This window comes from Oryctolagus cuniculus, chromosome 17 (assembly GCF_964237555.1).
Source record: "Oryctolagus cuniculus chromosome 17, mOryCun1.1, whole genome shotgun sequence".
NCBI lineage: Eukaryota > Metazoa > Chordata > Mammalia > Lagomorpha > Leporidae > Oryctolagus > Oryctolagus cuniculus.
The window spans coordinates 46363408-46387571 of NC_091448.1; the positions used below are offsets into that span (position 1 = coordinate 46363408).

A 24164-nucleotide genomic window follows, 5' to 3' on the forward strand; every position below is an offset into this window, starting at 1 on the left:
GACCTGGCGTGAGTTCCTGGCTTTGGCCTGGCCCTGTGCCAGCTGTTGTAGGCATTTAGAGGATGAACCAGTACATGGAGCACGTGCGCTCTCTCTCTCTCTCTCGCTTTCTCTCTCTCTCTCTCCCCCACCCATTGCTCTGCCTCCTCTTAAATAAAATGAAAAATCATTAAAAAATTAAAGTTGGGCGAGACTTACTATGTCTGCTTATGAATATCCTTTGTGCTATTTTGGGAATGTAAGGTAAGGGCTTTGGTTTTTCTTTTCCTTATTTTTCACGTCTCTAGAAGCCCCAGACTTTTCTTTCCTCCTGACAGAGCTCGGGGGAGCGCCCCCTGGACAGAGATGGTGCAGAACCGTCTTGGAGGGGGAGTCCCACTCTGGGAACTCAAACTCAAGGGCTCTTCCTGGCACATTTGAGTTTGTTCATGGCCATCTTCCTTCCCTTTGACCCACAGGGCGGAGAACCAGCCTGGTTCTTCTCACATCCACACCTGTGGTGTTACAAGCTCACACCTCAGAGGGAGTCTACCTTCTCGATTATTTGCACCCTCGGACTCATCAAACTGTAGATCAAAAGTACTCAGAAAACTGCACCTGCACCGAGCAAGCGATTCCATAACCGACTCAGGCAGGTCACCTGTGCCCTGTCTGCATCCCTGACGGGAGGAGTTTCCGCCCCAGGATTCTGTGGGAAGGACAGGAGAATGAGCCACGAGAAAAGGAATGGAAAGGGTTAAGGGTGTCAGGTCATTCTGCTTTTCTCTCGCTGGTGTTTTAAGCCCGGAGCCCTGCGGGGTTTGATGTTGATGGGTTCCTTCTCTTTGCACACAAACCCACACATCTGTCTTAGTTAGAAGTTGTTTACGAAAGGAACAGAAATTCACTTGGGCTGGCACAAGCAGATTGAGTTAGGCTCTCGGAGTTAGCCGTCAATCCCTGGGCATCCAGATGCAGGAAATGGAGTGCAGCTGGGAGCCAGCGGGCCCAGCAGTGGGACTGCAGCAGCAGGTCCCTGTGGCTCCACCGCTTCTCTCTGTTCTCTGATGTCGGTCCCCCCTCCCTTGGCAGATTTGTTTCTCTCTGCTCCTCCCTGCCTGCCCTCTCCCTGCGTTTTTGATCCCCAGCTCCTGTGTCATCTAATCAGCACTTTTTTTTATCTTACTCACATCCGTGCCATGTTTTGCTAGTGATGATTGTTTGTGGGAGTGAAGGCTCAAGGGAACTGATGGGGGGGGGGGGGGCAGGGGGGCTCCCAGAGGCTGAGAGGAGCAGCATGGTGCCCTCCAGTATCCTCGTCAAAGCGTGTAGTTGGCTCAGAAGCGCTGATTGTACCAAATGCATGTTTGTATTCATTTCGAAATTCTCAGGAGAGAAGATGATTGGTCTTAGATCAAGTGTGCCCGCCAACTTCTGTCACCCCTGCTCTAAGGCTGGCGGCCAGGGAACACCATGCCCCAAGGCTTACTGCTGCAGGGACAGCTCGCCTGGTGGGTGTCCAAAGAGGAAGCAGGTTGGATACCTGCCAGTCTCCTTTCTTCCTTAAGGACAGAAAACTCTGTCTTCGTGTCTCTATCCCCACACCATCTGGCCCAAGTACTTGGTAGGCTTGGGATACTCAGGAAATGCCTGCTGATGACAAATGACCAGGTGCACGTGTGGTGTGGGCCTGAGGTTCTGCTGAGCAGGGTCATGAAATGTGACACTTGACCCATCCCGGAAAACCCTGTCATCTCCCAAGCCCGCCAGGTTCCGTCCTTGGGCCCTGCCCTGCTTCACCCCGGTTCTCCAGTGCGTCCAGCCTCCTGCTGTTTTCCTCTTTCCTGTTACCTTCTGAAGTCTCAAACTGAGAGGGGTTGGGCAGCGAGGCAGGTTGCCTGTGTTTTTTCTCCATATGAGGCATTTGGAATCAATTGTGCAGTGGCCCCTTTGAGTTAGCTGTTTAGAAGTAAAACAACACATACTAATACCGCATTGTAAAAATGTCTTTCCGGCCACAGTCTTAGACTTTTGTGTTTTGATGAAAACGCCCTTCGAAATTTCCTGCTTTATTTTTTCTTAATGGCCAGGCATTAGCCTGGCAAATGCTACTATGCATGAAGTTCTACTGATGTTAAGAAGCAGCCATACCTTTTGGAGAGAAGGAAAGCCGCATTGGGGATCAGAAATGAATTGCTGGTGGTCGACCCTCCTGTTGAGGATGACAGAGACCTCTGCCTAATCGCTGGAGTCTCATCTTGGATCCTCTGCTTGCCCGGTGTTCTAACAGCCTTACCTAGCAGAAAGAGGCATGGGGGTTGATGTTTCTGCATAATACGAGGGGAATGCAATCCTGTGTTCTGTATTTACTCCTCTGTTCATTTCTTTACAGTGTGCATGGCTTTCTCCCATGAATCACTTGGACGCCTAAATTCAAGGACATATGTTTGCGGCTCTCACACATCTGTCTTGAATTTCATTTTTCCACCCTGTTTTCTACTTTCCAAACCATTTACCTCCCTCTCTCTTTCTCCCTGCTATTACTTACTTCATTGTGCTGAGGGACCCTTTCGTGGCAGGAGCTGGTGGAGGGAGACAATGGGAGTCACAGGCCATTTTTCTATGAAGGCGCACTGGGACCTGGGGAACTTGGCTTCTCGGGATGGCTTCTGCAGTATGATTCCTTTCGCTTCAGACACAGCTGACCCGTGGCAGGGTGGCTGATGGCACTGTCATGCGGGGAGGTGCCTGGCTTGCTAGCTAGCTTCCCGGTGCGGTGATGGTGCCAGTCCAGTTTAGGGAGAGCCTTCTAGCCCCCAGCTCCATGCACACGGGTCCCTTCTGACTGCTCCCTTTGATCTGTTTTTCCAGACTGGGGATTTCTCACATCATTGTAAATGTTTCCTTTCCTCTCCTTGTCATTTGGCAGAGTCTCACTGGGGACTTCCTGAAGCAGGAAAGTGGTAACAAGGGGTTTATAACTGGGCACTCAGAAAGTTCTGCCAAGAAATAGAGCTTTCTGTGCAGCCAGGGCAGGAAAGAAAAAAAAAAGAAAAAAGAAAGCATCACCCTGATGAAATAACAATCAAGTAGGAAATTGGAAGGAGTGCTCTGCTGAGTGCTAATGGCTCCACGGCGGGACAGGTATGGATGGCGCTGAAATGATAAACATGGCCGCCACGCTCACCAACCGCACTTCCTGCTCTTATTTTCATTTTAGAGAGTGGATGTGGAAAAGCTGACCCTCCCGCCTCGTGATTTATAGCGTTTGGGTTAGTAGGCATTACGCAATCACATTCCTGATCTACTGGAAGCTGTAGCAAATTGTGAGCCTATTTGCCTGATTTCTTTTTTTGGATGGCAGCTTATTGAGTAGCTGGGTAGGAACCACGATGAACGTGTGAAAACGCCGCGGCGGCTTGCTTCGTTCTGATGCCGCATCTGTGGGGCCCAGCTCGAGGAGCTACTGGTGCACTGTCGGCCCGAGCAGCGTCAGCCGGCCTTTATCCAGTGCCTGCGGGGAAGGCACTGCAGATCCGAAGCAGCCTAAGATTCGCTCCCAGCCAGCGAGGGAGATGTGAGGTGGCCTTCAGTTCCAGGCCCTGTGATGGTGACAGTAGATTCGGGAAGGGTGAGATTCTCTCTTGCTGTTGACTCAGTGGCTTGTTCCCCAGGTCCCCTGGTTTCCATCGTTCGGGAAACCCACCTGCCTCTCCTGTTGGAGCGGTCCCTGTTGTGCCTGGTGCATGGGCATCTCCTCTACAGTGGTAGGTCTGTGCTGATGCGTCCTTCAGACTGAGTTCGGGGTCGTGGCTTCCCAGCCCACCCAGCACTGAGCAGGCTGGGAGCCCCATTGTCCTGTCCCCCCGAGGAAGGACTGTCTTCACACGAAGAGGGGTTTCTGGATGGGATTTGTTTGTTTGTTTGTTTTAATTTTAAAAAACATAATGGACAAACTAGCAAACCTCACCAGCTCCAGCCAGCTGCCAGATCTGACCACGTCTGACGGGTGCTGCGAGATGGCTCACTGGGGGCAGCTGGTGGCATCCACCTGGGCAGGGTGGGAGGGGACACCACCTCCACGAGCGTATTCCTCCGGCAGACCCCCCACACCCACAGGGAAAGGTGCACGTCCTTCCACCGAGCCCTTGCTGCTGCCACTTGGCTCCTTCTTCCTTCTTGTTTGGTTTCAACCTTATGGGCCGCATAAAGACCTGGTGTGAACACTCTCAGGATTTGTTTTCAGCGTGAACTTGATGTTTTGGGTTACACTTGTGTGATGCTGCATCTCTCAAAGGGCAGGCTTGGACGTCCCTGCCCCACACCACCCGCCCTCCATCCCCATGCTGTCAGCAAGGGCCACCATGAGAACCGTCTGACTGCAGACCCACTCTGGCTCCTTGTCCGCTCTGCTAAGAAACCTCCCAGCCGCTCCCTTGGATCTCCTCTCTCTAGAGCATCTGGCCCGAGTCTGTCATTACCAGCCACCCCCTGACTGTTCCAAACCACTGTGCCCAGTGGAGGTTTCCGTAGCAGACGGGGCTTTAGGAAATCCCTTCTGTCAGCTTGCGAGAACTGCAGTGTGGGGAGCCGGAGCAGCCTTCCCTCCATCTGTGGTGTCGGCCAGGAAGAGCCTGGCAGCCATATGCCGCTTTGTGCTCCCAGCAAACTGCTCATCTCCGGGCCCACGAGTCATGAGGCTGGGAAGCTGTGTGGTGTAGCAAACGAACCTCCTTGATTGGTGTTACAAATGACATTGAGTTGCAGGCCAGCCGTGGACCAACGACGGCAACTCAGAGGTACTTCATATTTGAGTGTTTTGGAAAGGATGGGAAGAAAACATTTACATGTTTGCCTTTCTATCTGTGGATACCATTTAAAAAAATTTTTTTAATTTATTTGAGAGGCAAAAAGAGAGAGCAAGCTCCCATCTGCCTGTTCACTCCCTAAATGCGTTCAATAGCAGAGACTCAACTAGGCTAAAGCCAGGAACCAGGAACTCAATCCACACCTCCCGTGGAGGTGGCAGGGACCCAATCATTTGAGCCATCACCACCACCACACAAGGTGTGCATTAGCAGCAGGCTGCAGTCAGGCACAGAGCACTCTGCTGTTGATGCGGGTTCTTAACCTCTGTGAACAATATTTTTTTTAAGATTTATTTTATTTATTATTTGAAAGTCAAAGTTATACAAAAAGAAGAGAAGCAGAGAGAGAGAAAGAGAGATAAAGGTCTTCCATCCGATGGTTCACTCCCCAGTTGGCTGCAACAGCCGGAACTGTGCCGATCTGAAGCCAGGAGCCAAGAGCTTCTTCCAGGTCTCCCATGTGGTGCAGAGGCCCAAGGACTTGGGCCATCTTCTACTGCTTTCCCAGGCCATAGCAGAGAGCTGGATCAGAAGAGGAGCAGCCGGGACTAGAACTGGAGCCCATATGGGATGCTGGTGCTTCAGGCCAGGGCGTTTAACCCTCTGCACCACAGCGCTGGCCCCTGTAAACAGTATTTTTATAACTCATTAATTTATGTTTGTTGATCGAAGCCAGTCTGAAGGTTCTGCCCTCTGAAGGGGTGCTTAGTAGCCGAGTTACTTGGTATGTGACTCCCGGGAAGGAGTCAGGAGGAGGAGGGCCCCGGAGCCTTACAGTCTGCCTCACTTCCCTCTGTCAGCTTCCTCCAATGCTGGCTGCACTTGGGATTCAGCTCTTTTCCTTGTTTACCCTGCATCTTCGCCACAGCATCTACTGTGGCCTTCACCGCTGGGCTCGCAAAACCACAGTCACTGCCGATCCTGTCAGCCAGACCCAGCCTCCCTGGCGCATGAAGCACCACGTGTGTATTTCTTAACTTTTCACGTCTGCCTGCGTGGCCCCAGGAGCCCCTTGTGTCTCTGGGAGTTGTGGTTAGAACTAGTCACCATTTCTTAGCTGCATTCTGACCCTCCCCCGTCCTGAGAAAGGACCCACAGACTGGATGCTGGCCTGGGAAGTGTCTTCCTCCCCATACTGAAGCCAGGGGCTGCATTGGAAGGATTTAGGATGGGTTTAATTGGAAAGACTGCAGCTTTTGTCCAGTGGGTGCTTTTGCCTCTCCCTGAACTGGTACTGGACAAGTAGAGAGCCCTCAGCTCTCCCTGTGTGAGGGTTGATCTACTTAACCTCTGGCCAAAATCCCTTGTAAAATATCCTGTATTTATTTGTGTGGGTAATTCTGGGTCCCAGCCCTGGCGGAGACTGGCAGCACTGTGATGTCCTTATTGCCATACCCATACCTGTGCAAAGCTCCTTGCCCTGGCATGAGCTTTCTGATATAAAATCCAGATGTGCACACGTGAGAAGTATTCTCATGGGAGTGTCAGCTGGGCTACAGGGACATTTCTAAGCAGCTCGTGTGCATTCTCTAGCCTCACCACAACCTAGAAGGATCTGCAGAACTTCACAGTAGCCTGCAGGACCAGGTTGCAGTTGAAAAGAGTGAGGTGTGGGGGGCTGCCCAAGGTGGCAGAGGAGGGTTCATACCCGCGCCATCTGCACCCAGCGCCCAGGCTCTGCCTCCTTCCCGCCTTGATGCAGTGGAGGGCTTGGGCTGCCAGCACACAGCAGTCACACTGGAGGAAGGCTCACGGGGCGGTGACTGTGTTGTGTTCAAGCTGAGAAGCAGAACGCGAGGCCCTTTGTCCTGACGCGTCCGTGCATTTGACAGCACTTTGGAACGACAAGTGAAGTGGCCACATAGTTTGCTACATGCCAGCGAGGTGCCGGGAAAGGCCGGCTGTGCAGGTGACTGGCATCTGTTGGATAAAGAGATAAAAGGAGGAAGTGGCCCTCTGCCTCTCATGCTAGCAGCCGAGTGATTTCTGTCGTCAGCGAGTATCTTGCAAGCGAAACGAGGCTTCTAACATAAGAGGTCGGCACACGCGTCTGAGAATCACTGCCATTGACTACCTGGGGTCGTCTCTAGGTCCCTCAAGAAGTCCTCCTCTCGTTCCTCCTCCCCAGAGTGGAAGCCTGTAGCTGACACAGGTGCTGAGCGGGGGTTGCAGGGGACGTCGGTTCCCGCTTATGGAGAAGAAGCAAAGGCTTTGCTCTCTTGAGCCATCATCGTTGCCAATATTTCTAACGTTGCCTGGCACTGACGGGGGAACCAAGCGGTGTTCTGAGTTGCACATGTATTATCCAGTTAGTTCTCACAGCAACAGTACCTGGCCAACAGCTCTGCCAGGCCGTGAAAACTTCAGTTACAGACCAAATCATGCACTGTGAATCTTGCTAAGGGACGAGGACATCAAAGAGTTCATGTTAACTTTGGGGGTATGGGGGCAAGGGCCTGCTGGGACATTTAGAAGACGATGCTGAAGTAACAGCAATAACTGATGTTCATGTTAGCAGCTAACACTGACGTGGTACCTAATCCGCCCCTGGCCTTATTCTCTGCTTTTGAAATGTTTATTTGAGGCCGGCGCCGCGGCTCACTAGGCTAATCCTCCACCTAGCGGCGCTGGCACACCGGGTTCTAGTCCCAGTCGGGGCGCCGGATTCTGTCCCGGTTGCCCCTCTTCCAGGCCAGCTCTCTGCTGTGGCCAGGGAGAGCAGTGGAGGATGGCCCAAGTGCTTGGGCCCTGCACCCACATGGGAGACCAGGAGAAGCACCTGGCTCCTGCCTTCGGATCAGCGCAGTGCGCTGACCACAGCGCGCCGACCGAAGCGGCCACTGGAGGGTGAACCAATGGCAAAGGAAGACCTTTCTCTCTGTCTCTCTCTCTCTCTCTCACTGTCCACTCTGCCTGTCAAAAAAAAAAATGTTTATTTGAGAGGCAGACAGAGCTCCTGCCCATTGGTTCACCCCCCAGATGCCCACAGTTACTGAGGCTGGGCCAGGCCGGAGCTGGAAACCTGGAACATAACCCAGGTCTCCCATGTACATGATGGGGACCTAACCACCTGAGCCACCACCTGCTCCAGGAGGCTGGAATTGGAAATAGAGCTTCGGAAACTCGAACTTTGACACTCAGATATGGAATGTCCATGTCCCAAACTGCAGCTTTAAACGTTAGGCCAAATGCTTGCCTTCCAGGCCTTGTTCTAAGCACTTAATGCAACGTATATAATCTTTCTAACTGTCCAGTGAGGTATAGGTTCTGTTACCTACTTTACGGATGAGGAAACCATTGGCAGTCTGCCTAGCAAGTGGGTAGCTGGCTCCAGAGCCCGTGCTCAGCCGCCTCTAGGGTGTATGATGCCTTGACAGTGGAGGGTGGGACGAGGGGACATTTTCCTGTCGGACTGTATAAACTGGCATTGGTCAGGTTGGTTAGGAAAGGTTGGGACAGCTTTAAGGATCTGTTTGTAGATGCTGCTCACCGGAAGGCAGTGTTGCCTGCAGTTAGCACTTGGTGGAAGAGCGGCAGTACAGCTTGCCTGAGAAGGCTCCGCTGACCTGGCCAGGGGGTGTGCTGATGAATCCTACATCTGTGTTAGCTTTGGCTTCCTCCCACAGATTCGCAGCAGCTGTTGAGAAATAGCAGCTCAGACCCCCGGTCAAGTTCAAGACCTGATCCTCAAGCTGAAGGGCGGATCCTGTGTGGCCCTCAGGAGCTGGGGCTGCTCAGATACCGCCAGGTTTCCCTGCAGCATCTGCGGGTGCTGACCGGCCCCACCCGCGCTTCCCAGGAGCTTGACTTTCTCAGTTGCATTTTTACGGTTTCCCCGTGGCCAGTACTGTCCCTTGCGATGTTTGCTTCATTGTTTCGTGGGCCACTGTCAATGCATTTCTGGCCGGCATTCCTGGCGTGATAGTTCCAACCATGATTTTGGAATCAGAACCAGCCAGCAGGCCGAGGAATGGAAACTTTCAAGTAACTGGATAGCCCGTTTTGTCATCCTTTTTGATTTTCGCCAAGTGTAGCTAGTACCGTCTGCTCTTGTTTCTTGTTTCATCTTTGTTGCCTTGCTGCTTGGGGTTTTGCTGGGCCATACTCATCAGAGTTACCTGGCTGGTGGGCAGCCGTGGAAGAAGGTGATTGGGCAGTCAAAGGTATCCTCAAAATGAACTTCAGGTGGACTTTTTGCCAGACTTGTCCCTAGGGAGAGCAAGCACTGGGTGTGAGACTGGCGTGGTCAACCCAGCTGCAGCAGGTCAGCCGCGGTAGCCTTTCCAAAGTGCGTAAGTCACCGTTAGCCTTTTCAGAAACCTCCCTGGGCCGGTGGAACGTGAGCTCCTGCCCTCCGCTGCCCGCGGTTCCGAGCTGCTGCAGTGGCAGCCGGCTGACTCAGCCCCTCCTGCCTGCCACGCGCCTTTGCAGTCGATGGCAGCGTGCTTCGTGCGTTAGTCGTCCAGGCCAGAAGGTGGGGAAATGCTGCCGAATCAGATGTGTGGGGTAGGCGTCCTCTTCATTTCAGAGAAAAGCAGAACCCACAGAACTCATCTGAAAAAATATTCCAGATGCGCTTTTAAGATCTGCAGATCTAAACACGGGGGTGAGGGCATGAGGAGAGCGGAGACGGCCAACAGGCCACATCAAACAGGCCCAAATCCGAGGACGCATGCGCTTTGCAGAGGTTCTCGTGGCACACGCCATGTGCTGCCGAAGGAAATCCCCGTTCGCTGCACGGTGTTGTCTGCAGCCCACTATCTACACGACTGATTGAGTGGCTTTAAAGCAGCTGGCAGGAGAATTTCCCTTTTTGAAGGGAATGCTGACAAGACAAGGGAGAAATAGCCATAAATCAAATTCAAGTACGAGTGATACATCCCATGTGCACAATGCTTTGGGGGCCACAGTTGTCTCCACAGGCGTCCTCTTGGTTCAGCTGCATGCCGTGCCTGTGATGCGGGTGTTACCGTGCACCGAGAGGGCACGTGGCCTGCAAACTCTGGTACCAGCTCACCTCCTGCAAGTAACAAGGCACAGGGCCCGCATGTCAGCCCAACCCCATTGGAAGCCTTTTTCTTTCTACCCTACCGTGTTTCTTCCCCCTGAAGGAGGAGACCCTGAGGATTAAGTGTTCTTCTGTGATAGAATGTGCCAAGGAAGAAAGTGAATTCATATATTGGGGATGCTTTAAAAAAAAGGGGGGGGTACTTGGTGCTCAGTCCTGGGTGGGTCTGGTATTCACCATCCTGAAGGCAAAGGGGCGAGTTAGAGACCACAGGTAGTCATCAGCCCTGAATGAGTTTAGGAGGTTTAGCTGCAGCAGGATGAGGAGTTTAAAAAACAAAAATATCTATTTGAGAGAGAGTTCCCAACTGCTGGTTCACTCCCCAGATGCATGTAACAGCCTGGTCAGGATCTAGGAACTCCATCCAGATCTCCCACATGGGTAGCAGAGGCCCAAACACTTGAGCCATCACCGGCTACCTCCCAGGGTGTGCATTAGCAGGAGCTAGGACTTGAACCCAGGTGTTCCAATATGGGATGCCGGTGTCCCAGCTGATATCTTAGCCTCCACTTAACACCTACGCCAATAGTGAGCTTTTTGCACTGTGGCCTCCTCTTAGGTTTTAGACAAATACTGATTTTACTGGAGCAATTTTTAAACAATTTTTCAAAGAAAGCCTATTATTTGAAAGAGCTACAGAGAGAGAGGGAGAGAAAGAGAGAGGGAGAGAGCTAGCTTCCATCTGCAGGTTCACTCCTTAGATGACTGCAACGGCCAGGGCTGGACTAAGCCGAAGCTAAAACCTTCCTCAAGTCTCTCATGTGGGTGCAGGGGCCCAAACACTTGGACCATCTTCCACTGCTTTCCCAGGTCTTTAGCAGGGAGCTGAATCAGAAATGGAGCAGCTGGGACACAAAACGGTGCCTACAGGATGCAGAATTGCAGGCAGCAGCTTCACCCACAATGCCAGCCCCTGGAGGAAGTTTTAATCGTAGGAATAAAAATGGGGCAGTATTGTAGCTCCCCCAATTGAATCAAGGCCAAGATTGCACTAAAATGAACTCTTAAGGCAAGGGGGTCTTTATGCAGGGTCCACAGACCTTCTGTGATCAGACAGGTCCCACTAACAGGCTTCAAGGGATTCATGAACTCTGTAAAATTACACACAGACTTTTTTGTGTATGTGCATTTTTCTGTGGTGAAAGGATCCGTAGCTTTTATCTTCAAAGGTGACCCAAAAATGGGTATGAAACACTGTTTTCAGAGGCCTTTTTGAAAACCTTTAGTGGACTTGAGATACCACGTCCACACTCACAAAGGCACAGGGGTGATGAGTTTCTTTAAACTTGAGCTTTTCCCATTTCCGTCGGCATAGCGGCGTCCTCAAAGCAGGCCTCGGTGACTTCTCTGACATCAGAGTCAGCTTCCGGGCCACGTGTGGAAGTTGCTGGGGTTGGGACGACCATGCCTGTGTCTTGCGCTGTTTTTCAGAGCCAAGTAACCTTAATGCTGCAGCCTGAGAAAGACGGTTCCATGCCATCCCACAGACAAAGCTCGCGGATGAATGGCGTCAGTTCCTAGATAAACCAATGTTAGATCACAGTGGGTTAATCTATAAAAGGATCAGCTTTTCAGACGTGAGTCAGTAGCCACATTCCCCGCCCCACCCCACCCCCAACCGTGGACTTTTACTTGGAAACAAAGATCTCATCACAAATGGAGAAAGCACGAGCCAAGAGCTGCTCTCTTCCTGAGACCCCCTGGGAAAGGAAGCGGAGTGTCCTTAGGCAGGGAGGGAGGAGATGGAGTCCTGGTGCTACAGTTTCTTACCTCTGCCATGACGATTCAAGAAGATATATCTGTTGTGATTTGGGACACTGCAGGGGTGGGTATTAAAAGTCTTTTTGCCAGCATGAGGGATCCAGGAGAGATTGGGTTCTTCCTTCCATGGCAAGGAGCAGACAGCGTGTCTCCTCGGTATTTAGAGTCTCACCACCCCTGGTTTAAGAACAGCTGAGCAAGAGCCACGCACACGCTGGCGCCTCAGTGAGGATGTGGTGCCCGCACGCAGACCACTCTGTCATAATCATGTCGCATTGGCCAGGTTTGGGTGTGAGGCTCACGGACTGCAGTTTGCTTTGGGTAGCACAAGTGCTACACAAAAGGAGGGGCCTGTTTTAGGATATCATTTGCTGGTGGGAACCCCAAGCCCCAGGGAAGATAGGATCCTAGTGAATTTTGTGAATATTTCAACAACATAATATTTATTTCAAGGTTACCATAAATGGTATATTTATTGCTCAGTTTAAGTCTTAATAGGTATCCTGTATATAGGATGGTGGGACGCATGGGATAAATACTAAGGAGTATCTGTGTCAAACCGATGGCTTATGTTTCAGTTGAGAGTGAGATTTTAAAGACACATCAGCTGTAGTCAGGTGGAAGATGAGGATGTTTGCTCCTCCGTGCTGTTTTGGAAGTGCCAGTTCCTTAAGAAAAGAAATGGCATAGCCATTGGAAAGACGGTAATCTTTGCTTGGAAATGGTTCTGCCTTCTGCTCGGACTGAGAACTACTTTGAGCTAAGAGCGTAGATCACAAATCAGCTGTTTTCGCCTGGTTCTCACCTTCTTGCCCGTTCACGTTCTTCGACTTCTCCCTCTCACCAGTCTTTCCTCTCTCCTCTGGGTTATCTCACTCAGCAGATGTTGTAGCATCTTTAAAACTTCCTGCCTCTGACCTAAACTCCTCGTGGTTTTCACAGCTGCAGCCCCATTTCAGGGGCCCTTAGAGCGTTGTGTGTCCACGTCCTTGCTCCCTCTGCCCCTTGTCTGCCTGCCGCTCTCCCCCCACCCCGCTCCTCCCTCCCCATTCTGTGCCCCTGCTGCCCAGACCCCTGTGTGCCTCTGTTGGCTGTGTTCTGTGGTCAGCTCTCTGTCATTTACTCAGCATCCCAGCACTATCTAACCTCTCCTCCCCAAAGTGTGTCCCCTTACCCCCGGGACACCAGTGTCTTCATCCCTCCACCCCCACTTCTCTGTGCTCCACTCCAGACACCCTCTGTGTCCTTGGTTCCTGCTCCACCCTGGGGTCTCTTCCGTAGCCCTGTCCTCTCCTTGGATGATCTCAGGCAGAGATCAGGATCAAGGCAGATGATCAAGGCAGAGCCATGACCTTAAATACCTTCTAGTCATTGATCCCTGGTTGAGATCCCAGGCTCCATCCTTGCCACACTCCAGATTTATAACCCAGAAGCCTACTTGAGATCTCCGCTTGGGGCACGTCTACCAGGCACCGCAAGATTGTCCCATCCAGTCTTGGTTTTTCCCCCTCAGACGTGCCCCTCTCTCCTTGTCCTTGGTTAGTGGGACCGTCCTAGACATACTTGCTGAAGCCCTAACCCAGGTGTTTCCTTGGTCTTTCTCTCTCTGTTCAATCTCTCTGTTTACCCTATTGATTCTCTTCACAATAGACCCTGTCCTGAGGCTGCTCCACATCCCCTCCAGCCCCCTGCTAATGCGCCCGGGCAAGCAGCAGATGATGGCCCAGGTCCCTGGGCCTCTGACACTCACACCCACATGGGAGACTTGGATGGAGCTCCTGGCTCCTGGCTTCAGCCTGGCCCAGCCCTGGCCATTCCAGGCATTTCAGGAGTGAACCAGCAGCTCCTTCTCCTCTCCCTGGGTCACTCTGTCTTTTAAATCTTTTTATTTTTTTTTTATTTTTAAGATCGTGCCCTCCGTCTGCTGCTGTCCCTGAGGCCCACGTCTGCTCCCACGCCCTGCCCAGGCCGTTTAGCCTCTCCAGTTGTTCTCCCGCCTTTCCTCCTCTTCCCCCGCGGTCTCTTCCTTCCCAGCTGCCGCAGTGACCTTTTAAGCCGTGAGTCAGGTCATACCACTCTCCCGATAGCCTCAGTAGCTTCCTATTACTCTTAGAATAAAACCCCATTGTCTTTACCCCAGTCTATACAGGGCCTTAAAGATCCGGTCCATGAGTGCCCCTTGACCTCTTCACAGCCCCTGTCCCAGGCTGCCCTGCCCCCCCCCCCCCCCCGGCCAGGCTTTGCAGGCAGCCTCCCGGCCCCCGCACAGGGCCCCCGACTTGCTGGGTTCCACCTGAAGGCCTGAGCTCCCGGACGTTTCCTCGGAGAGGCCCTCCCCCAGAGCACACTCTCAGATGCGTGTCGTGCTTTGCTCTGGACCTGTTGTATTGCCTGTTCTGACATGACTCTCCTATTCATGGTCTCGCTTGTCTCTTCCTCCCTCCCTCCCTCCCACTAGTGTAGAAGCTCCATGAGGGCCATGACTTTGCCTTGATCTTTCTTGTGCCATGCGCACAGTAGGTGCTCCGTTGCTCTCTATCCATTGAGTGAAATTCAGCACTCACCAGACGTAAGCCACACTGTGGGGGACGGGTGGAGAATAATGTTTATAACGCAGTATCTCCTGAACATCTACAAGGAAAGACAAGCCTGGGATATATCAAATTGGGAAAGCTAACCTCTGTGACAATGCTAGTGAGGACACTGGGAAGTGGGCTCTCCTTTGCCACTGGTGGGAATATGAAGTGGGCTGAGCTTTCCTAAGTGGTGAGTCATGGGTGATTTTTACGTCAATTTTTTGTGGCTTGCCACGTCTCCCGTTTTTTTCCCCAGTGGTTACTCCCGCCATCCTGGAATTACTTTTTCAACAAGAAAAACGTAACAATCTTAATCTCCCCCCCCCCCTTTTTTTTTTTTTTTTTGGTTTTTAAATTAACCTGGCTGGACCCTTGCACAGGATACTTCCGAGGCTAATCCCACCAGCAGGATTGTCTTATCCTGGGGTTGAGACAGCTCTGCTCTTAAGAATGTTTGATCTGAATGCCCAGTCAGGTCTCTGCGATGGTGCAATCCCGGCCATTGGAAACTAGGTGCAGAGCTGCTCTTGCTCTCAGGCTGGGCTTGTGAGCCCCCAGAAATGTGAGGCCCACCCGGTTTGAGGCTGGGGGTGGAGTCCCCTAACCCTCCCTGCCTTTCTCAGCAGATCCCCTGGCCTGCTCCTTTCCTGTTTGCAATAGAATAAAAAGCAGTGCTGGTCCCAGCCTCGTGGGCATTTCCCTCTGCTGCGTGCAGGACACCTCTGTGTCCTGTTCTGTCAGTGCTCGGGCAGCAGCCTTCTCTCTGGGCCCCCAGCAGGGGGTCCCCCAGCTCCCTGGCCTCATAAGGGGCCCTGGAGCTGTCTGTTCTGGAGGTATGTTGCTAAGACATCTCATTTAATGATGTTGCTTTGTGGGCTTGGTAATTAAGTTCCAGGGCACCCAGGGAGCCACCTAGGCATGTTCCCCCTGTGGAAGTGGGCCTTCAAGGGAGACTGCACACACAGTGGCAGGTCACCTAGTGATGGGAACACATCTCAAGCAGTACGTCCCTGGGCGGTTTCGTTGTTCTGCGGGCATATCATATTGGCTACTTCCTAAAGCGAGACAGTGTCCGCAGCTGCACAGCAGGGCCATCCAGTGTCCCTGTGGAAGTAGATGTGGTCAGTCCCTGAAATGTCCTCAGGTGGCTCATGACTCTCTTGGCTTCCAGCTCAGGGCTCTTGCCTTCACGACTCCTGAGACCCTGGACCTGGGACCCTGCCAGTAGGTGGGGGTTGTTGAGAGTGGCACCGAGAGCTGAGGGTTGGGGCTGGCTCAGGATGTTGCCTCCCTGGTGTTTGGCAGGCCAAACGGCACCCAGCCATAGTGACTGGGGTTTTCCAAGTGCAGGCACCTGGTGGAGTGGGGAGAGGGGCAGATTGGAACTCCTTGGTCTTCCACTGCAAAGCCTGACCCTTCTGCCCAAGCGCTAAAGGGGCACAGCAGGTCAGGGAAGCGAGGGAGCAAGTGGCTGCTATGACCTGCTGGCAGCAGAGGCCCCAGGAAAAGCCCCTTCCTTCTCACCCTGAGTGCAGGAGAATACTCAGAGAATACGCCCCCAAGGGGAGGAAGGAGAGAGTAAGTGTGATCTTCCGCCAGCCTGTGTGGAGGCTGGAGCCTGGGTGGGCCTCGCGAGCACCTGCACTGTCACAGACCAGAGACCACAGGGGCCCATGCAACTGAAGTTAACTTGGCCCCTTGGCCCAGCTTTGCTCCGTTTCCCTCTATGCGTACTTCAGTGCGTCTGTGTTCATCTGCCCCTCGGGCCTCAGGGGCTCACAGGAACCCTTCATTAGCCTGCTTTGGACCAACCTCCTTCTTTTACTTTTCCTCTGACAGCTTAAACTTTGGAACAAGTACCGAATTTCCAACATTCCGTCGCTAATATTCCTAGACGCCACCACTGGGAAGGTCGTGTGCAGGAATGGGCTGCTGGTGATCCGTGATGACCCGGAAGGTAATTCCTCAGCGTGTCTGCCCTGTTTCCCAACTTCCCCTTCCATTCTTGTTCCCCACTCTCCTCCTCGTTGCTAGAGGGGCTATCAGTGAAATGTGTGCAAGTGGGTTTACGTGGCTATAGAAGACAGACTTGATGAAATTAGAATGCTCTATAGGCCAGGGCTAAGATTTTTTTCAAAAAAAAAGATTTATTTATTTATTTGAAAGTCAAAGTTACACAGAGAGAGAAGGAGAAGCAGAGAGAGAGAGAGATCTTCCATCTGCTGGTTCACTCCCCAATTGGCCACAATGGCTGGAGCTGCGCCAATCCAAAGCCAGGAGCCAGGAGCTTCTTCTGGGTCTCCTACGCGGGTACAGGGGCCCAAAGACTTGGGCCATCTTTGACTGCTTCCCCAGGCTGTAGCAGAGAGCTTGATTGGAAGTGGAGCAGCTGGTACTTGAACCGGCATCCATATAGGATGCCGGCACTGCTACGCCACAGTGCTGGCCCCCAGGGCTGTTTTTCAAAGGCATCAGAATGCCCCTTTTGTGGTGGTGGGGGGCTTTAACTTGTGGGCCAAAAGAGGTAGAATCTGAAAAACCCTCAGCTTTTGGGGCTGGCACTGTGGCATAGTAGGCTAAACCTCGGCCTGCGGCCCTGGCATCCCATATGGAGGGGCGCTGGTTCATGTCTTGGCTGCTGCTCTTGGGCTTATTGACCCACCAGGCAGGCACCTGGGAGGCTGCTTGGTGGCTGTGCCCTGCTGCTTTCCCCTTTGCACTGCAGTGGTGAAAGGGCTGTCCATCACTACGGATCCACTTGGAGGATTCAACCCTGGTCACAGATTGTCCAGATTTGAGTCTGTTGCAAGGAACTGGAGCTTGATAGAACGCATCTGTATCCATTCAAGTTTAAGCAGCGACATACACAACTCTACAAGTGCACATTCCCCAGCCCTGCCCGAGAGCTTCAGTGTGGGCTTTTGTACCCATTCTGTGCTCCTTCCTCCCAACCCTGAACCCCCAGATGATTTTGAGGCAGTGGGACCTGGACTGCCCTGTGAGGAAACCCCATTCTGTTGAGCTGGGGGCGTGTTACTCTCCCTGGAGCTTGAGTGTGGTCAGAATGTTGGCTGTGTGTGTGGGTTGGGTGGATTTTTTATTTTTAAAAAAACCTTATCTTTTAATTCCATTTCCTATGAACTGTTTGAAGTACCCATGTATTTTTTTTTTAAAGATTTATTTATTTATTTGAAAGTCAGAGTTACACAGAGAGAAAAGAGGCAGAGAGAGAGAGAGAGAGAGAGAGAGAGAGAGAGAGAGAGAGGGTTTTCCATCTGCTGGTTCACTCCCCAATTGGTGGCAATGGCCGGAGCTGCGCTGATTTGAAGCCATGAGCCAGGGGCTTCTTCTGGGTCTCCCACGCGGGTGCAGGGGCCCAAGCACTTGGGCCATCTTCTACTGCTTTCCCAAGCCATAACAGAGAGCTGGATCAGAAGTGCAGCAGCCGGGTCTCGAACCGGCACCCATATAGGATGCAGGAGCTTTAGGCCAGGGCGTTAACCCATTGCGCCACAGCGTGGCCCCAGGTGGGTGGATTTTACCCTTTCTTTATATTAGACTCATACTCTCCCTTGGCCCTTGAGCCCCAACCCAGACCCGTTGAAGCAGAATCTTGGGGCGAAGTGGGGCACAGGAGCATATTTGTGGGTCTCCCAGCTGAGTCTAAAGTGCAGTCAGAGTTGAGGATCCATTGAGATGCTAGGGCTGTGGCTGAACCGTGGTCTGCATCCCAGGTGGCGATTTTCCCAGACCTGGCCCTATCACCAGATGGGGGAGCCTGTAGTGTTTTGTTCTGGTCATACATCTTCAGCCATGCGGCTGAGCCCCAGGATGAGGGACGGGGCCTGGGCATCCGAGACAGACCTGGTGGTCATGCAGGTTTGGAAACTGCCCTAGGGTAGGTAGGGCTCTGCCAGGCTTGAGTTCTACTTTTATTCCTGTCATAGCTACAGGTCCTGTGGGTGTGTTGACATAAACACTGTTTGGTGATAAAGCTGTCTTGCCTGCGGCTCTGAGCCTCCTGGGTCCGAGGCATCTGGCTGTAATGAGGAGTTTTAACATTCTCACCATCTGTTTCCTATTTCAGGTCTGGAATTCCCCTGGGGGCCCAAGCCTTTCAGGGAAGTCATTGCAGGGCCCTTGCTTAGAAATAACGGGCAGTCCCTGGAGAGCAGCAGCCTGGAGGGGTCGCACGTGGGCGTCTACTTCTCTGCGCACTGGGTGAGTGGACCCCTCTCAGTCCACACAGAAGACAGCAGCCATGTCACCACCAGGCCCCGCGTGGCTGGCCTCTGGAGGTGTGACTGCTCAGGCAGGAATCTCCTGGCCTTCATGCCTCCTTGCCTGATGCAGTCAGCACGTACTGTTGTGACGATGATAGCCACGGCCGCAAGAAAATGACTGACTGTCACTGATCTAAAAGAATGTTCCTCCTCACCCCTTCGGATCAGACTTCTGGGGCAGGGAGGTTTGTCGGGGGTTGTTTGAAATGCTGTCCGCTGGTGCCCCCTTTGTGGGCTGGGAGGAACCCGTGCTGAGTGCTTGCCATTAGGAGAGGCAAGTTTATTTTCACCTCTTTGGCAAACAGGGTTTTGCTGTCTGCCTCCAGGCCTCTGAGGGGAGACAGAGGCTGGGAGACAGAGACGGTGCGTCCCACAGCAGGGGCCTGCTGTTGCCTTTCAGTGTCCACCCTGCCGGAGCCTCACCCGGGTCCTGGTGGAGTCCTACCGCAAGATCAAGGAAGCAGGCCAGAAGTTCGAGATCATCTTCGTCAGTGCGGACAGGTAAGGCGTGCGAGGAAGCGGCTTCCTCTTCGGTCGGTGGTTAACGGCCATCTCTTCTGCCTTACCTTTCTTTCCAACTTTTTTTAATAAGTATAAATTTCGAAAGTACAACTTTTGGATTATAGTGGTTCCCCCCCCCCCATAATCATCCTCCCATCCGCATCTCCTACTCCCTCTCCCATCCCATTCTTCATTAATATTCATTTTTAATTATTTTTATATACAGAAGACCCACTTAGTATATACTAAGTAAAGATTTCAACAGCTTGCACCCACATAGATACACAAAGTATAAAGTACTGTTTGCGTACTAGTATTACCATTAATATGTATATACAACACATTAAGAATAAGCGTGCTGGGTTTTTGGCCCGCGGTTCTGCTCCGCTTTGCCCTAGCTCCTATCTCAGCACGTGTAAGTGGGGCAAGCTTGAAGGCAGGCCAGACGGAGCAGTCACCTTTTTTTTTTTGTTTTGTTTTTGTTTTTGTTTTTGAAACTAAACAAGCTGTTGAAGCACAGCTCGTATACAGGAAGACGCATCCTTTTGGGAATCCAGGCCAGTGAGCTTTGCGTAAGGCAGGCACCTATGTAGTCATCATCCCACGGGCCAGCTGTAAAGCGTTCCCATGCTCCTTTGCGCACCTTCTTGGGCAGTCTCCACCCCACCCCCCAGGCCCATGGAACCCCTGGTCTGCTTTCTGTCACCTGGTCAGATGTGAATTTCCTCAAGTTTCTTATGCGTGGAATCAAAGGTGTCTGCTTGGTTTAAATGTGGCCCTGTGCACGGCAGGTCCCCTGCGCAAATTAGAAGTATCACAGGAAATGTGGCTTTGTGTATCTAAGTAAGTCTGCGTAAGAAATGAAAAGATGGGCGTGAATATAATCAGTAAGATGTCATGGAGTGGCACTGAAGGGGCCTGGCCTTTTTTAATTTAATTTTATTTTTTAATTGTTTATTTGAAAGAGGAGATCTTCCATTTTCCCAATGGCTACGACAGCCAGGTCTGGGCCAGGAGCTATCCAGGTCTCCACATGAGTGGCAAGGAGCCATGTACTTGGGCATCATCCACTGCTGCCCGGTGCGTTAGCAGGAGCTGTATCAGAAGCAGAGCAGCCAGGACCTACACCAGCGCTCTGACACATGAGTGGCAGCTTAACCTGCTGTGTGCCACAGGCCAGATCCACCTGCTGTTACAGAAGTAGTAGCTTCCTGGTGAACATCAGAATTGGCAGAATAGCACACTTCCGTAGCCTCGAGGAGAATAGAGATTAGACATTTGATTCCCAATGGCTGATATTGTGGCCTATCTTGTAAAGCTGTTGCCTGTGATGCCGGCATCTTTTATGGGTGCTGGTTCGAGTCCTGGCTATTCCACTTCCAATCCAGTTCCCTGTTCGTGGCCTAGGAAAGCAGCAGAAGATGGCCCAAGTGTTTGGGCCCCTACCACCCACGTGGGAGATCCAGATAAAGCTCCTGGCTTCAGCCTGGCCAGCCTGGCCGTTGTGGCCATCTGGGGAGTGAACCAGCAGATGGAAGATCTCTCATACATATAAATCTTTAAAATAAATAAATAAATCTTTAAAAAAAAAAAAAGTCCTGGTGCACTGGGGTACCAGATGAGGACAGTGGTGGTATTTCAGGGTTAACGGACCCTTGTTCTTCCTGTGTGTCACCATAGGTCAGAGGAGTCCTTCAAACAGTACTTCAGCGAGATGCCCTGGCTGGCTGTCCCCTACACCGATGAGGCCCGGCGGTCACGCCTCAACCGGCTGTACGGCATCCAAGGTAGGCATTCCAGCCCCCGGCTCTATGGGGCTCCTTGCACGGAGACCTGCTCTTCTGGGCTCACTGCATCGCAGGCTTCCCTTTCAGAGGAAAAAGAACGTCTTTATTTCCAGGAATACTCACATTCCTCGTCATCTTAAAAATTATTCAGAGTGACTTTTATGGTATGTAAATTATACCTCATTATAGCTGTACTTTTAGAAAGGAAAATACACACTTGCCCTGGCACGATAGCAGTTTTTCACCCCCTGGCACTGTGGGCTCTGGCGTGCTCGGACCATGCAGCACAAGCTGCTAGGTGACTTGGCCAAAAACCGGTCCCACAGGGTTTCACTGTCAGACAGACAACAGTTACTCTGAGTCTTTGAGCCTTGGTTTCCTTATCTGTGAAATGGACACAATGAATCCCTGCTGCAGAGAATTGCTGGGGGCATCGAGCTTTAACGCCTAGTGTGTATGCAGCACTTCTTGCCTGATGGTGAGGGCTGAGTGGGCGTCCCCCTCCAGGCGAGAACACTTCCTGAGAACCTAGAGAACTAGGACGTCCAGCATTAGTCACTGTGCTCAGAAGTGATTCCTGGTGAGGCGAACGGTTGCTAACTCTTTGTTGTTGTTAAGATTTATTACTTATTTGGAAGTCAGAATCACAGAAGGAGAGACAGAGAGATCTTCCATCTGCCCATTCACTCCCCAGATGGCCGCAACGGCCAGTGATGGGTCAGGCAGAAGCCAGGAGTCTGGAGTTTCTTCTGGGTCTCCTACTTGAGTGCAGGGACACGAGGACTTGGCCATCCTCCGCTGCTTTCCAAGGCACATTAGCAGGGAGCTGGATCCGAAGTGGAGCAGCCAGGACATGAACTTGTGACCATATGGCATGCTGGTGTAGCAGGCAGCAGCTTTACCCGCAGTGCCACAGTGCTGGTCCCAGTTGTTAATTCTTTATGGTGTGTGCATCTCCACCTTTCCAGTCTTTGCCCAGCCAGGTTTTTTCCTTGGTGAAGCAACTAACTGTCCACTCTAAGAGTTGAACTCATTCCCTTTTTACCAATACGACTAATTCCTAGTCTGCCCTGGACTAATACAGCTAATATTTGAGTTCTCCATGCTCCTTGTGTTAGAATAGGGGGAGAAAAAAGGACAAATCAAGATTTACCCTCAAATCCCATAGCCTGGGGCTGGCATTGTGGCATAGTGGGTAAAACCACTGCCTGTGATACCGGCATCCCATATGAGCACTGGTTCAAATCCCACCTCCTCCACTTTCAATCCAGCTCCATGCTAACGCTCCTGGGAAAGTGGTGGAAAATGGTCTAAGGGCTTGGGCTCCTGCCTCCTATGTGGGAGACCCTGGGGAAGCTCCTGGCTCCTGGCTTTGGTCTGGCCCAGTGCTGATGGGTGAGGCCATCTGGGGAGAGAACCAGCAGATGGAAGATTCTCTTTCTCTCTGACTCTGACTTTGAAAATAATGAAAGAAATCTTAAAAAAAAAAAAAAAAGAGAGAGAGAGAGAGAGAGAGAGAGAGAAAGAAAGAAAGAAAGAAAGAAAGAAAGAAAGAAAGAAAGAAAGAAAGAAAGAAAGAAAGAAAGAAAGAAAGAAAGAAAGAAATCCCACAGCCTGTAAGGAAACCCATTAGGCTCTTCACCAGTTAGAGTAAGCCTATGGCTTTGGAGCTGGAGTTTCAAGAACATTAGTGTTTCATTTTAAATCTGTGACTCAGTCTCAGCTGTGCCCCAGCATTGCCTGGGGACCCGTGAAAAAGCAGACGCGGATGCAGTGGGGCCGGGAGCCTCTTTCTGGCCAGCTCCCAGGTGAGGCCCTTGCTGCAGGCCCGGGACCACTCTTTAAGTGTTCACAGTCTCGATCTGCCTACCCTCTTGAGAACCTGGGCCTCACGCCTTGGGTGAATAACAAGGATGAAAGCAGTTCCCTTCCCAAACAGAGCTGGAGTGGTGTGACGTTTATTGGACCAGAAGGAAAGGCACCCAAGCGGGCGACTTAGAGGAAGTGCCACAGACTTCCTTCCTCCCATGCTTTCTTGCGGCAAGGCTGAAAATACGGGTGCCTTGGGATAGGAGCGCATTCCTCGAGATGAGTGTCAGGATGGCCCTGGGCCAGTGGCACTGAGCGGAGAATTGAATCGCCACTTGGCAGGGGTCAGAGTTCAGTCTCTTCATTCACTCATTCATTCATTCACTCAGTGCTTAAGGAGGACCGGCTAGACACCATTGCATTCTTCCAGACATCAGAGACGTAATCTGGTCGTCTCATCTCAAGTGAAAATAGATAAAATTCCTGCCTTTGTGGAGCTGAAAGTTCCAGAGAGGAGCCTGGTCCTAATCAGTCAATCATTATACAGATTTGGCTGTAACTGTGAGTGCTCGAAGGGTAGGCCCTGGGAGCCAGGGGGCTGTAGTAGGGAACTTGGCCTCGCTGGGGAGATCCAATAAGGCTGAGAACATTAAGGAAAATCAGCTCAAAGGCCCTGCCAAGAAACAGTATTGAGGAAGGAGCCTGGACGTCACGGGCTGGACCTGCTCTTGATGTTCACAAGGACTGTGGAGGAACAGGGCCAGGCGGGGCGGAGGGTTTGGAGTGTGTCCTCAGTGCTGTTTGCACTTCACAAACCATGTGGGATTGGGCTTTGCCCTACTGCCCAGGGGACTCAGGTCCCTACCCCGGGAGTGACTGCGCACCCTCCAGGAGAGGCGACTGTCACATTATAACTGTGCCGCCCAGCCATTGCAGCCTCTGGGCTGCTGCTTAGCCTTGGTTTCTGGCTTATGACTGGAGGCCCTCAGGGGGGCGGGAGGACTCAGGTCTTTGCTGAGTGTCACCGGCTCGGCCGTTCTTCCGTGCCTCTGCCTCCCTGCAGCTGCACCCCGACCTTCGCGTCACCATGGATTTTCCACCTCAGCCCTTCAACATTTTTGGGATCCTCCTGGATTTTTTTTCTAATCTCCACTCCCCTTAGATACCAGCCAATGTTGGATGCTTCCTCTCCTCCGACTCCCCTAACAAAGCCCCTTCCTCCATGATTCTGCATCTCTTATCTCCCCTGCTTGTGTGTGTGTGTGTGTGTGTGTGTTACACAAATGTGCACAGAACATGGCTCTGTACGACATGGTTGGGCCTCGGAGCACACCCTCACAGTGCTCTGGGAAGCATCTTAATCAGGCCAGGTTGGAAGTCACCTGTCCTACCCCTCCTGGCTCCTGGCCCCGACGTTGATTCTGGCCTTGTTCCCTTCCGCACTCACTGGCAGCCCCTCAGTGGGCCCCACCTACAGATGAGTGGCCTTGATCAAGTGCACTGACCTCTGTTTTCTCAGTAAGTTTAGGAAG

At 52.1% G+C, this 24164-nt stretch overlaps 1 protein-coding gene across 2 annotated transcripts in view; it reads left to right on the forward strand.

Annotated features, from left to right (window-relative positions):
• The window catches only part of NXN (nucleoredoxin), a 162834-nt gene that overhangs the window by 119186 nt on the left and 19484 nt on the right, over positions 1-24164 (forward strand). Inside the window, exons 1-5 of one of the 2 annotated variants that reach the window (XM_051824571.2) lie at positions 3388-3610; positions 16092-16209; positions 18340-18473; positions 18936-19036; positions 20717-20823. In XM_051824571.2, the coding sequence (XP_051680531.1) occupies positions 3587-3610; positions 16092-16209; positions 18340-18473; positions 18936-19036; positions 20717-20823 (484 nt within the window). In that variant the 5' untranslated portion in view covers positions 3388-3586. Of the gene's footprint in view, positions 1-3387; positions 3611-16091; positions 16210-18339; positions 18474-18935; positions 19037-20716; positions 20824-24164 lie in introns of those variants that run through there. The other variant, XM_002718895.4, reaches the window with a different exon arrangement.